A 12505-nucleotide genomic window follows, 5' to 3' on the forward strand; every position below is an offset into this window, starting at 1 on the left:
CAGTTATAGCCTGATCATTATACTTGCATGGAAAGTTTGCATTTTCATAGGGTTCAAAGGTCAATTTAAAAATTGGTTCAGTAAAAAGCACACACAATTCTTTTTTCCTTTATAAAACTTTAATAGACAATGAAAAATATCCATATATTTTTATTTAACTGCTTTGTTGAATTTAATTCATTTAAGATTTGGGTATTACATGATTTAGTTTGAATATTGCATGTAAAATTGTATGATCTTGTTTGGGGGGGGGCTATAGGGGTTTCACCTTCGTAAAGTATTATTTGACAGGTTTGACTTGGCTCTAGTTCTGGCTAGTTGGGAAACAAATACGACCGAATCTCGCGAGATTTTGGGTTAGGGTTTAGGTTTGGGTGTAAGATTAGGATGGAGAGATGAGAAAGTGGTTCTGACTAGACGGGATACAGCTACGGCCTAAATCCAGTGAAGTGTTGGGTTTAGGGTGAGTTTGGGGTAATAATAGAATGAAAACCGCGCCAGTTCTTCACGCGAGATTTTGGCCGTATTTGTATCCCTTCTAGCCACAACCGACCTGCGATGGTATCTCCATGGCATCTGATGTAAACAAGCTCTGTGTCCGGCGCGAGAAACGCCAAACAGCAGATTGGACCATAGACAGATGCCGATTAAAAAAGTTAAAAAGGCAAAGAAGGGAAAGGGGTAAGTAAGGACGTTACGCTTGTGTTTGTTTAAAAAATAAGTTATAGAGTTAATTTATTGAATTGATTTAAAATCCAAACAAACGAATAAATCTCAAGAGTGATACGCTTTGCCGTTATTTTCATTTCAGAAAAGGAAAGAAAGATGGCAAGCAAGAGTCAAAAAGGGATAAAGAGTCTGATCTTGAGAGGGCAAAAGCAAACGCTGGTCTGTGGGAAATCAGGTGTGATATGACCGAGACTTCACGCATTGAGTACTATGAAACAGCAGGGAGACTGGCTAAAGACAACGAGCAGCTCACACATCTACAGCACGAAACTGAGAAGAAAAACATTGATGTTATTGCTGTTCTAAGGGAGAAAGACGTGGAAAATGATGAAAAGGTATATTGTAAAATTCACTAAATACAGCTACACTTTTACTTTTCTGGCATTATATTGTTAATATTCCTCCGTAGATTGCTGCCCTGGAACAGCAAATACAGCTTGAGAAAACAAGAGCCTCTGAGGAAAAGATGAATTTAGTGAGTACATCCACTTTGCTTTGCTTCTTATATGGAAATAATATGGTATAGATTTAGTTTGGTACTGTACAACATGTCATAACATTGCACTGATAAAGGAAATTAAATAATAAATAAAAAAATATTACATAACTAAAAAAAATGAAAGATAATTGTGCCTATTAAAAAAAAAATTTGATTAGAAAACTAAAATTATAGATGTTTTTGAAATGCATGACTTAAGTTGGCCCAAATAATGATTAAAAGCAGTACATATTGGTACCTTAAAAATAGGGATGCACCGATAGGATTTTTTGGGCCGATACCAATTTAAACAGACAACTTCTGGCCGATACCGATGCCAATACTGCTATTAAACACTTGTATACAATAGTATACAGTTGGTCTATTAGCTAGTTTATTTCTGCATCAAATTATTTTTACTGAACATGGATTGGATCTAATTAACATTCAACTGACCAACATAATAAGAGAGGCACAAATTAAGCTAAAACAAATCTAATAAGACAGCATGACAACCTTCAAAGGTGGTTTTTGATGTTCAGCATTTATTTTATTAACAACATTAACTAATTTTTTACATATAATGGATTTCTTTATGCAGTTAATTAATAAACAATCGGTATCGCCCTTTCTCGTGCTATTGCCGATATGCCGATGGTTTCAAATTCATCAAAAATCGGCCGATTTATATCGGTGGCCGATACATCGGTGCATCATTAAAAGGTACATATTGTATCTAAATGATACATATATTAGCACCTTTTAAATGAAGTGACAGTGTAGAAGCTGTTGCTATGTATAGGGCAGTAGTCTCCAAATTGGTGCCCACAGAGTCTGTGAGATGCCCGCTAATGCATACTCTATAATGGCCTAAATAAAAAAATACATATTTTTTATATAACTTTGGTTTTTTATTTATGTTAGCATTTAAAAAAATGATAAAACATATCAACAAGTAAAATAAAATAAAATCAACAAGTAAAACAAAAATGTTTTGAGTAGACTCAAAAAAGTAGCCCTCCAGATTGTTTTATACATTGTGGTATCCCTTGCTCACAAAAAGGTTGGAGACCCCTGGTATAGGCTATATAGGTGTGTCATGAGTAACTTACATTCCCATACTATATATTTTTTGTGACATTATAACTAAATGTAAAAAAAATCCTTTAAACTGTGAAGAGGTCATTTTTATACTGACTGCACATGTTATTTCATGGATTTGTCAACACAGATGGCTGATTTTACACTAAAGATTGGAGAGCTAGAGAAGGAGTTTGAGAAAAGATCTAGTGAGTTCAGTACGATTCAAGAGGAGCTTCAGATCATTAATGACTTCCGGAAGAAAAAGCCACAGATGGACCAGGAGCTACAAAATGTATAAAACATTAAATTAAAAAAAACATTGCATAACTATTACAATAACGTTTTAGGTCTAATGTTATATCCCTTTTGTTTTACACAGATGAAAGAGATTATGGACAGTGCAGATCTAGAACATAAGAATGCGCTTATGAAAATGGAAGAAAAGTTCTTAAATGACAAGGTATATAAACATAGCCAAACAATATCCTTCCCTTCCTTACTCTCTCATTCACTTACTCTTTTTTTATATGTATATCAAGGCCCACCTAGAGAAGAAAGTTGAAGAAAAGATTGCTGAGCTTGCAGAACAAGCCCACAACGAGGCCATCATGTAAGTATCCTAACAGCACCATACCATTCTACCTGATGCATTTGTCAGATATTTTGAAATAACCGAGTTGACATCTATCTTACCCCCATCAGACAGCTGGATGGTGCTTCTCGCTCTGTGTTCAAGGAGAATGTACGTTTAAATAAGGCATTGCATTACCACATTAAAGATGTTGAGGATCTACGGAAGAGAAATGCAGCCCTGGCGGACGAAAACGACACCCTCACCCAGCAAATAGTAACAACCTTTGACTATTAGTGTATCAAAAAACAATGAATTAAAATGAACCCACCTTTCATTTATCCCACAGGAGACAAGCCAACAGATAATAAATGACACTGTATCTCAAATTACAACCCAGCGAAGCAAGATTACTGAGATGAAGGTCAAGGTGTCCACACAGGAGCAGGCCCTGGCCACCATGGTGGCTGAGTTTGAAAGGGAGAAAGCCGATATCAAGCGACGTGTCGAGGTCCAAACTCAGGCCGGTGGCGTAGAGCTGGACAAACTCCAGAAGCTTCTTACCCTACGAGAGAAGGAGCTAAGCCGGGTGAAGAAGCTGGCACGAAGCGTGGTGGAGCAGCGAACAGACACGGAGATCCTCTTCCATGAAGCTCTAAACCAAGTCAAGCAGGAGATTTCAATGCAAAGCCTAATGGACAGGTTAACTACTTACTCGGTCAATATTAAATATATCAAGGTTATATTTTCACAGAATGTTCTTTACATTATGTGTAGGATGATTAAGAAAACATATTATATAATAGATGTTATGCTATGTACTTGCAGGCAGGAAGCAGAGGTCAATCATAGCAGGAGGATGAATGAGGTTCTGTCAGGTAGAAAGGATTATGCTCCAATGCAAAGCATTAACAAAACTATCCACAGCTCCAACAGCATTTCCACCGGCATGCAGGGGGCTGATAAAGGGTGAATTATCTTTTAATACAACAGTAAACATGTCACTTACTGCTTACACTATGTATTGACATTAATAGATTAGATGTTTGCTAAACTAGTCAGTAACACTTTTATTTATTTCAACTGCAGTCTGAAGCATCCCGACGTAAACACATCAGAGATGAGCTGGGAACAGAGAGAGAGAGTGCTTCGACTGCTCTTTGCTAAAATGAATGCCCTGAAAACAAAGTAAGGATCTACTATGTTGAAAATTTCTGGATACAACATTTTTGAAAGTGTATAAATGTATTTTTTGTGCTTCCTTGAAGAAAACCTATTGATGGTCCAGTTCACACAGACTCTGAAGGGAATCGGTGTAGCAGTGATGTAAGGTGAGATATATTAATATGCAACAACACCTACCTGTTTTTTTTTCTTTTTGCTTTGCTCTAATATAGTAAAACAGTATTAGTACAGAAATGTGAAAAACATTTTAGCTGAAAAAAATTGCCTTTACTTCACTTTTGTCTTTTTGTTGTACTTCATCACATGTAGTTTCATAATGCAGTGAATTATTTGTCTTTTACACAGCAATGCAGACGAAGAATCTAACTCCACCTTTTTAACACAAGTACAAGATTTTAATATGAGCTTGAGTACAAAGTCCAGTGACATATAGATCAACTGACTGACCTCACTAAAGAAACTCAGAACCTTGAATGCAAAACTTATAGTATAAAAGTATATTTCCTATTCTGTGTTTATGCAGGTATATGCTTTGCTTCTAGTTCATATATATAATGTCAAAGTATTGGATATTGCATACTGGTTGTAACTACTAATAAAAGTACTGAGGGTCACAGACTGTCAAATTCACAGCTTAAAACTATTTTTACATGTGGAGAACTGTTTACCAAGATTGCATGTAGGAGAAATTATATGAAATAACAGTATTTAGTAATGAGGACGGTGCTCTTTAAAAAAATAAACATTGCAACCACTTGCAACCACAAAAACATCTAAAAATGTATTTGATTGGAGACAGATTTATTATGCTTGCAGATTATATGAACTGATGCAATTTTGGGGTAATCAGATAAGCCTTTTGCTGATTATAATTATTATTTTTAAAGCAAAATACACTGTCAGAAAAAGGATTTAAAAATTGTCACTGGGGTGGTACTGTCAAAGGTTAATTTTTGTACCTTTATGGGTATACAACACCAGTGTTTCCCACAGGATTTTGAGGAGACTGTGGTGGTGATGACGTCACCCGCTTATTAGCATATATGTGACGTCATCATGTTGTGTTTGAGTTTGATCTAGTGTTGGCACCTGAAATATGTTTCACTTCTACTCTTTGATCTGTATCTGTATTTGATATGTATTATATATTAAATTATATTTTAAGCCAAATTAAGTTGTTTTACATGGTGAAATAAAAATGTAAATTGGAATCATGAAAATTCTATTTGTGGGGGCCAGTGTTGATTCTGTGGTGGGCCACCACAAATAAATCAATGTATGGGAAACACTGACAACACATTGAAATGTTGTACATTTTGGGGTACAATATTATACCCTAAGGACCTATTTTGTACCTTTAAAGTTCCCCTATTTTATTGCTAAAAACAACATTATTTTGTGTATTTGCTTTAATACAATGTGTTGCCTGGTTTATGATTTTGTCCACTACCGTACATTTTTGTAGCTCCAGATTTCCCTCTCTTCCTAAAACGCACTTAATTTGTACAAAACTCATGTCCCTGATTGGCCAGCTATTCTGTAGTTGTGATTGGCCTGAATACCTCTGACGTCAGATGGAAATGTGACGCTCCTTACCATGTTTGAAAGATTCGCTCTTACAATGCAATGCTGACAGAAGTTAATTTATATATAGAAGCGGGAGGAATTATGATAATGTCGGTCTTGTCTACATCACCAATCTCAGGAAGTAAACTGTTGCCAACAATCTGTGTGTTTGTTGTAGTCCAAGAAAAGAGATTTACGTTGGAGACGATAACTCGATAACGTGTCATCGTTTACCTTGGGGTTTATACCTTTTGCGTATCGTTAACATGTACTAATACACCCCTACACACCAAAGGAAATGTAAAAGTGTGAATCGGATACTTGGTGCATTTTAATCACCACTTTGGTACCATTTAAAATGTTTGGAGTACAAAACATTTAACTGTACCTTAAAAGGTACACAAAAGGTCCTTAAAGTACAGTAATGCACCCAGAAAGGTACAACATGGTATTTTTTTATAGCTATACCTGTAAAGGTACAAAACGAAAACCTACAGTTTTAAACTTTTTCTGACTGTATATTGTATGACAACTTGCACATTTAAATAAGAAGTTTTTATTAGAAGGTATTTTAAAAGTTAAAACGTAATGTAACTCAAGATAATGTTCTAAAAAATATTTTAAAATGCTGTATACATTTTTTATATGCAAATGAGTCATGTTGAAGAAGGCAAAATGGTTAAGGCCCGTGGGCTATTACTAAAATTAAATGTACTGTAAACGTGAAATAATTTTCAGTTTGTTTACAGAAATAGTTGACTGTTGTAAATTAAGATGTTTGTTGTAATGTTATAATTAAATTATCATCTGATTTCAAATAAATTAAATTAAAACTTTTGTCCTTACCTGTGTTTCTGTTTTTTATTTAATTTATTTGTAATTTATAAGATAGTTGTGCTGAGTCTAAACAATACTGAATAATTGTCATGTGAGCAGTCAAAGATCTGTAGATTATAAGATTGGTTTAAGATCCGGTCCAGTCACAGTCCTGCTAATGTCCGTCAAGTAAATATAGAAAACTATTAATAGAATCTCATGTTCACAACAAGCAGCTGCTCAGTGACAACGCAAACGCAATACAAACCAAATTGTGCAAATCAAACACAAGAGGACACACAAAGGTAAGAATGTGTTGAAGATTATTTTAAGCATCTGGTACAAGCTGATTTGACTTTTAAGAAATTCAGAAATCGATAAATGATTGCTATACCACAATGCTTTTTTTTAACTTGCATGCACTCACATTTTGTTGTTAGGCAGCATGGGAGACTTTCAAAACTTTCAACAAGACTTCTATCAGTCTGGGTATTATACGGATGGCCAGCAAGAAGAGATATATGGTTTTGATTCAGCCTATTTCAATCCAGAATACCACAATGTGTAAGTGTAAACTCACCAACTACATACATATTTCCTATTTATAAATATGTTTCAGTAAATGTGGGTTTCTGTGATTTTAGTTTGTGAGTTCTGATAATGAACTTGTTTGTTATTTACTATCTGGTTGGCAGTGATGGTAACTTCCCCTTGCCAGATGAAAATACCACTCCAGCACCTTATGGGCAAATGTTTCAGCCTACAGCACAACCTGAGCAAACAGAATATACAGATTCATTTGATGATGAACCACCACTCTTGGAAGGTACTAACAAATTTATTTGAACATAATGTTACATAATGTGATCAAAGCACAAATAAAAACTTGTGTTTTTTTTCTCAAGAGCTGGGCATTAACTTTGACCATATCTGGCAGAAGACTCTGACTGTGTTAAATCCACTGAAGCCAGCGGATGGCAGTATAATGAACGAGACTGACCTCACTGGCCCTATACTCTTCTGCGTTGCTCTGGGATCCACACTTTTGATGGTATTAACCGCACCTTCAACCTTTGGGCAATTACATTACACCAGAAGTGAAATGGAGAAAAACCATTAACTAGAGGTACAAAGTGATTTTTATAGACAGTAAAAATTGAAAACCCTTTCTAAATGTCCAGAGATGCCCGTTGTGTATTTGTATTTGTCTCTGTATTCTGCTCGAGTCTGTGTATTTTCTCTGCAGGCGGGGAAAGCACACTTTGGATACGTGTATGGTATTAGTGCTCTGGGATGTGTTGGGATATACATGCTGTTGAACCTGATGAGTAGTTGCAGTATATCATGTGGAAGTGTGGCCAGTGTGCTTGGATATTGCCTGCTGCCTATGGTAGTGCTCTCAACCTTTGCTGTTGTTTGTTCTCTACAGTGAGTATCCACTCCTACTGTATATGTAAGAAATTATTGACGACGGGCCGTTGAATTATTCAAAAATAATACATACCCAAGGTGGTCATGCTGCACGACGTGAAGCGGAGTGCCGTTACACCTTGGGTGTGCATTATTTTCAAATAATTCAAAGGACCGGAGTCAATTATTCCGCTTATACCACGGTTACCACAGAAATTGCACTGGTGGTTATTTTAAGACATTTTACGGGTCAGGTATGCGTTTATCGAAAAATAATGCATACATACATTTCTCAACAAATCAGAATAAAGCATTCACGTGGTATAAATTCCTATAAAGGATTGTTGTGTTTGAATAACAGTGGTTTTGTTCTGTGTTTTATTACAGAGGACTTTTGGGCACATTGTTGGCCTTGTTTGTGATTGGTTGGTGCAGCTTGTCAGCTTCCAAGATTTTCACTTCCACTCTTGATATGGCTGGGCAGCAGCTACTGGTGGCCTATCCCTGTGCTCTACTGTACGGCGTCTTCGCTCTCCTTACTGTTTTCTGATTGTTCCCCTAAAATGCAAAACTATTACTCTAAGATGAAATTATTTACATTTATGCATTTGGCAGATCCTTTTTCCAAAGAGTGAAACATTTTACCCTCAACATTTTGCACTGCTAATTCAATGTGAGCTACAGGAACACATGCAATTCACATAATGCTGATTTTTCTGTCAAATTACTAACAAGGCAAAAAATTATGATAAATATTTATCAAAATAATAATAAAACTACTTATGTTTTAGCTTTTTGACACATTGAGTTATTTAAGAAGACAACTTTCATTTTGATCTGAAGACCTGGGTTAGAAACAATGTAAACATGTTTAGATGTTAGTAATGTACACACCTATATAAGATACATTGTACTCCATGCAAAAACATCATAATAGGCATTCACTCTCGATCTCACTCCCTTTCAGGGATCAAGCTGAATAATGCAGAGAAAGCTGAGCTATCAAACCATCCAATCTTATTAATTATTAAGTCGTGTGTGGAGGAAGCAGCTGTTTGTGTTTTAATATTAATTTTATATTAATATACAGACAGACAGACTTTACGTATTTCATTAATAGCTTTTATGCAGCCACACGCACTGGTTATATGAGCTTTTGAATACTGTTTTTGCTCCTGGATCTCTTGAAATATGGGTTACTTAAAATAAGAGACAAAATATAATCAGACAACAAAAAATATTTTTATTTCATTAAAATGTAGAGCTATGTATAAAACTTTTACAACATCTTACTGTCTATAAAATCAGAAGAATAATTTCATCACACACTGTAAAACCTAAAAGTTAACTCAACTCAAACCATTTAAGTAAACCGGTAGCATTAGTTTTAAAACACATACATTTGAGTACTGTGAACATAAACAAATTGACTCATATGCAGTTATGCACTTATATTTAAGTTCACACTACTTAAATATAAGTGCATAATTGCACACGACTCAAGTTCACAGTACTTAAATTTATGTGTTTTAAAACTTTAATGGTCTAATGCAACCGGTTTACTTAAATGGTTTGAGTTAACTGTTAGGTTTTATGGTGAACTACAGAAAATTTTATCACAAAGAGATAATATTACAAACAATCAAATGCTGACTTTTGCAAAACCTCATATAAAATATATTTACAGAACTAAAATATACACAAAATCTCTTAAAGGGAAAATCATTGGCCAATGTCCATCACTGAATCCTGTTAAACATCCATCTGGAGTGCAGTACTTTGTGTTCTGCTGCAGGCCATTCAGAAGCTGTTTATAGGCAAACTCTCAATGTCTTTTAGGCCGGTTTAAAATAAGGGAGTCCTTTGAGAAACAAAGTGTTATTAAATATCTTTTAAACACATCAATATAAAATCTTAAAACATAACAGACAATTAGTGACTATCATAAAATTACAAAAATATTGTCTAATTATTTAAATGTATTATTTATTTTTTAAATTGAAACTAGAAATATCTGCAAAATTGAATAACCCCCCTTTTTGGAACCATAAGTTTTGCATTGAAACATATTTTTATGACAAGCACATTTCTTGACAGTTTCATTAGATTCGCTGTACGTGACCCTGTTTAACATCACTTATAGGGTTCATTGGCTTACATAAGGCTTATAGAGTTACTTTAGGTGGCCATTATTTACTGTTTCTGTCTATATAGAGAAAATGTTTAAACCCCTTATAATATTCATAGATACACTGTAAAAAAAATGATGTAATTATTCAGCTGGTTGCCAGAAACTTACTGTAGAAGATAAAGACTGAAAATGCTTCATGTTCATTTAACTTTGAACAAACTGTTGCCAGTAAATAACATAAATATAAAATGTACACTAAGTTACTGGCAGCTAGTTTACAGTAATACTGTAATTTCTACAGAAATATTTTACAGTGTACTGCAGTGTTTTTGAAATTTACCATAATAAATATGAAAGTGGGCTATACACAGTATTTACCAATTCACACTTAGTAGTACAAAATACTATTAACAAAGTGTAGTAATTATACCATAACACCCTACACTATAGGCTACTACAGTAAATACTAAAAGTACAGTATTTTTACCTTTTACTTACCGCATACATTTTGGACAGGTTGTTAAACAACACCTGTCCCGCGCTCACTTTGTCTCTGACGCCCCGTATAGTTCCGTTCTTACTGAAAATTTTCACGCGTTTACCGGTGAACAGCTTGTCTTTTGTAGCACTGGCGTACATGAGCAGCTCGTCCTGCTCGCCACCGCTGTCGTCCGGTTCGAGTCCGCTCAGATGGCTGTTTACCTCGCTGATTGCGGGTGAGCTGGCCCGCTCGGGTTCTGAGCTCACACTTGTGTCTGTATCAGCAGAGTCCTCGTGCTCGTGCGCATCAAACTCGCTGAACACCTCCTGTAGCACGCGACCGCTGCGAGCTGATGCCACGCGGAATCTCACTCTCCTCTGTGTTCCTCCGTTCTCTTCACGTGATTCAAGTGATGCGCGGCGCTCCATTCTTCGGTTAAACATTCTACATTATAGGCCACTACGTTTGTTTGGGGTGTCGGGCACAGGTGAAGTGCATGGCTATTACATTAAAGGTCTATGCTGATCTTCAGATAAATAGCTTCGTGTGACACGAGGGTGTCAATTTGACACCAAATGCTTTAATATTTAATAAACGCTATCCATGGAAACTGTAGAAACAGACTTATGGTTCTTTATAAATAAAAAATAACTCACGTTTGGGTTAAAGTTTTGTTCGACTAAATAACATAAACATCTAATGTGTGAAATGAATTTGCATCACTGCGGCGGGAAATTATGTAGCAATTAATTTTGTAGAAGTCATCATCAGCACGATTAGCAGACTGATATTAGACTACTTTAGAAATATTGAAAAAATCTAACTTGTTATTTAATTATATTACTATTATAATATATCCTAACTAACATGTTTAGTAGATATAATTTTTTTATCATTATGTCATTTTAAACCTGAGAGCAGAGGACAGAATACACTGTAAAAAGTCATTCTGTAGGCTTGTAGATTTGATGAAATTTAATATGTAAACTACTAAAAAGTAGTCTAAAAACTACTTATTTTTTGTAAATGATTTAGCTATTCTTATTGTGTATCTGCGAATGTGGCCCATATTGTGGCAACACACATGTGGCCCATATTGGCCCCACCTAATGAAGCCCACATTATTTACCAGGGCCCATATGGGGTTTTAATGGGTACTGGACTGGTCCCTTATTATGTAATAATTATACTTTTAATGCTTAATTGTAATTTACTTAAATAATATATTTGTTTTAAATTAAAAACCGATAAAAGCAAAATAATTTCTGTTCGGTAAATATCAGTTTTCAGCATAAATATTCAACAGTTCATTCATCTGTAACATCACAAAACATGAAGGAGGTGCAATATGAAAAATGAAATAAAAAACTGTAAAGGTTCGAAAGATCAAAATACTTTATTGTCAATTTATAACACTTTCAATGCTAAAATAATCATTAACATTTCAAAACTGCTAATGCAGGTAATGACTTACAATTTAACATAACACTTATAATAAACATTGAAAGAAGTCAAACTCTTAAAATACTTGAGACTCAAAAACAACACAAATATTGCTCACTGTTCTGGAGATGTTCTTAATTCTGATCATCAATTAATCTTTGCTCAAACATTTTATGAAGAACTTCCAAACCATCCACAGACAAACTCATTAAATGCCCTTGCACGTTTGCTTTGATTCATCACTGTGCAGTCCGTGAACTTACATTTTCTAAAAACACAACTCAGAATAAATTACAAGTGTAACAGTTGTGAGAGACTGCTGCTGCTTTTGTAGAAACTGTATCCTTGCGCCTGAGCGGAAATTCTTGTAGTTTAAATGTTCATCATCTCTATAGTTGTAATTTTAACATCCCAACTCCTTCGAGCCCGTCCCAACGTTGCCGACGCGACTCCGTCGAGTCAAGAGCCAAACGTTGCCAACGCGACTCCGTCGAGTCAAGTGCCAAACGTGTCGGCACGACTCCTTCGAGTCCGTCCCAACGTTGCCGACGCGACTCCGTCGAGTCAAGTGCCGAACGTGTCGGCACGACTCCTTCGAGCCCGTCCCAACGT

The 12505-nt window shown here is 35.5% G+C and overlaps 3 protein-coding genes across 4 annotated transcripts; 2 read left to right on the forward strand and 1 right to left on the reverse strand.

The window, feature by feature from the left end:
* Positions 1 to 398: 398 nt before the first annotated feature.
* bbof1b (basal body orientation factor 1b) lies at positions 399 to 5176 on the forward strand. Its single transcript, XM_065297556.2, has 12 exons — positions 399 to 681; positions 812 to 1064; positions 1139 to 1204; positions 2439 to 2582; positions 2670 to 2750; positions 2830 to 2900; positions 2993 to 3137; positions 3211 to 3563; positions 3690 to 3830; positions 3951 to 4049; positions 4130 to 4192; positions 4392 to 5176. Exons 1-12 carry the CDS (start codon positions 641 to 643, stop codon positions 4477 to 4479), a joined length of 1545 nt encoding a protein of 514 aa, XP_065153628.1. The 5' UTR covers positions 399 to 640; the 3' UTR covers positions 4480 to 5176.
* Positions 5177 to 6600: 1424 nt separating this feature from the next.
* On the forward strand, positions 6601 to 8634 carry LOC135787269 (protein YIPF5). Its single transcript, XM_065297129.2, has 6 exons — positions 6601 to 6733; positions 6869 to 6992; positions 7124 to 7254; positions 7334 to 7479; positions 7675 to 7856; positions 8226 to 8634. The coding sequence occupies exons 2-6, from the start codon at positions 6874 to 6876 to the stop codon at positions 8386 to 8388; spliced, it is 741 nt and encodes a 246-aa protein (XP_065153201.1). The 5' UTR covers positions 6601 to 6733; positions 6869 to 6873; the 3' UTR covers positions 8389 to 8634.
* Positions 8635 to 8772: 138 nt separating this feature from the next.
* On the reverse strand, positions 8773 to 11375 carry grxcr1b (glutaredoxin and cysteine rich domain containing 1 b). Of its 2 annotated transcripts, none has more exons than XM_065297130.2 (2): positions 10468 to 11375; positions 8773 to 9699 (listed from the first exon to the last, which is right to left on the reverse strand). In XM_065297130.2, exons 1-2 carry the CDS (start codon positions 10891 to 10893, stop codon positions 9664 to 9666), a joined length of 462 nt encoding a protein of 153 aa, XP_065153202.1. In that variant the 5' UTR covers positions 10894 to 11375; the 3' UTR covers positions 8773 to 9663. The 2 variants fall into 2 exon arrangements, with proteins under 2 accessions (XP_065153202.1, XP_065153203.1); XM_065297131.2 differs by having other exon boundaries at positions 10457 to 11375.
* Between the last annotated feature and the right edge of the window lie 1130 nt (positions 11376 to 12505).

The sequence above is a fragment of the Paramisgurnus dabryanus genome, chromosome 20 (assembly GCF_030506205.2).
Source record: "Paramisgurnus dabryanus chromosome 20, PD_genome_1.1, whole genome shotgun sequence".
NCBI lineage: Eukaryota > Metazoa > Chordata > Actinopteri > Cypriniformes > Cobitidae > Paramisgurnus > Paramisgurnus dabryanus.

Excerpts from the sequence above, each read along its gene's own strand:
- grxcr1b (XM_065297130.2), bottom strand. The coding sequence starts at position 10,893 with ATGTTTAACCGAAGAATGGAGCGCCGCGCATCACTTGAATCACGTGAA. Across the intron at positions 9,700-10,467 it reads ACCTGTCCAAAATGTATGCG|GACTCCCTTATTTTAAACCG; the intron begins GTAAGTAAAAGG and ends TGTTTCTCAAAG.
- LOC135787269 (XM_065297129.2), top strand. The coding sequence starts at position 6,874 with ATGGGAGACTTTCAAAACTTTCAACAAGACTTCTATCAGTCTGGGTAT. Across the intron at positions 6,993-7,123 it reads AATCCAGAATACCACAATGT|TGATGGTAACTTCCCCTTGC; the intron begins GTAAGTGTAAAC and ends TCTGGTTGGCAG. Across the intron at positions 7,255-7,333 it reads TGAACCACCACTCTTGGAAG|AGCTGGGCATTAACTTTGAC; the intron begins GTACTAACAAAT and ends TTTTTTCTCAAG.
- bbof1b (XM_065297556.2), top strand. The coding sequence starts at position 641 with ATGCCGATTAAAAAAGTTAAAAAGGCAAAGAAGGGAAAGGG. Across the intron at positions 682-811 it reads AAGGCAAAGAAGGGAAAGGG|AAAAGGAAAGAAAGATGGCA; the intron begins GTAAGTAAGGAC and ends TTTTCATTTCAG. Across the intron at positions 3,564-3,689 it reads ATGCAAAGCCTAATGGACAG|GCAGGAAGCAGAGGTCAATC; the intron begins GTTAACTACTTA and ends ATGTACTTGCAG.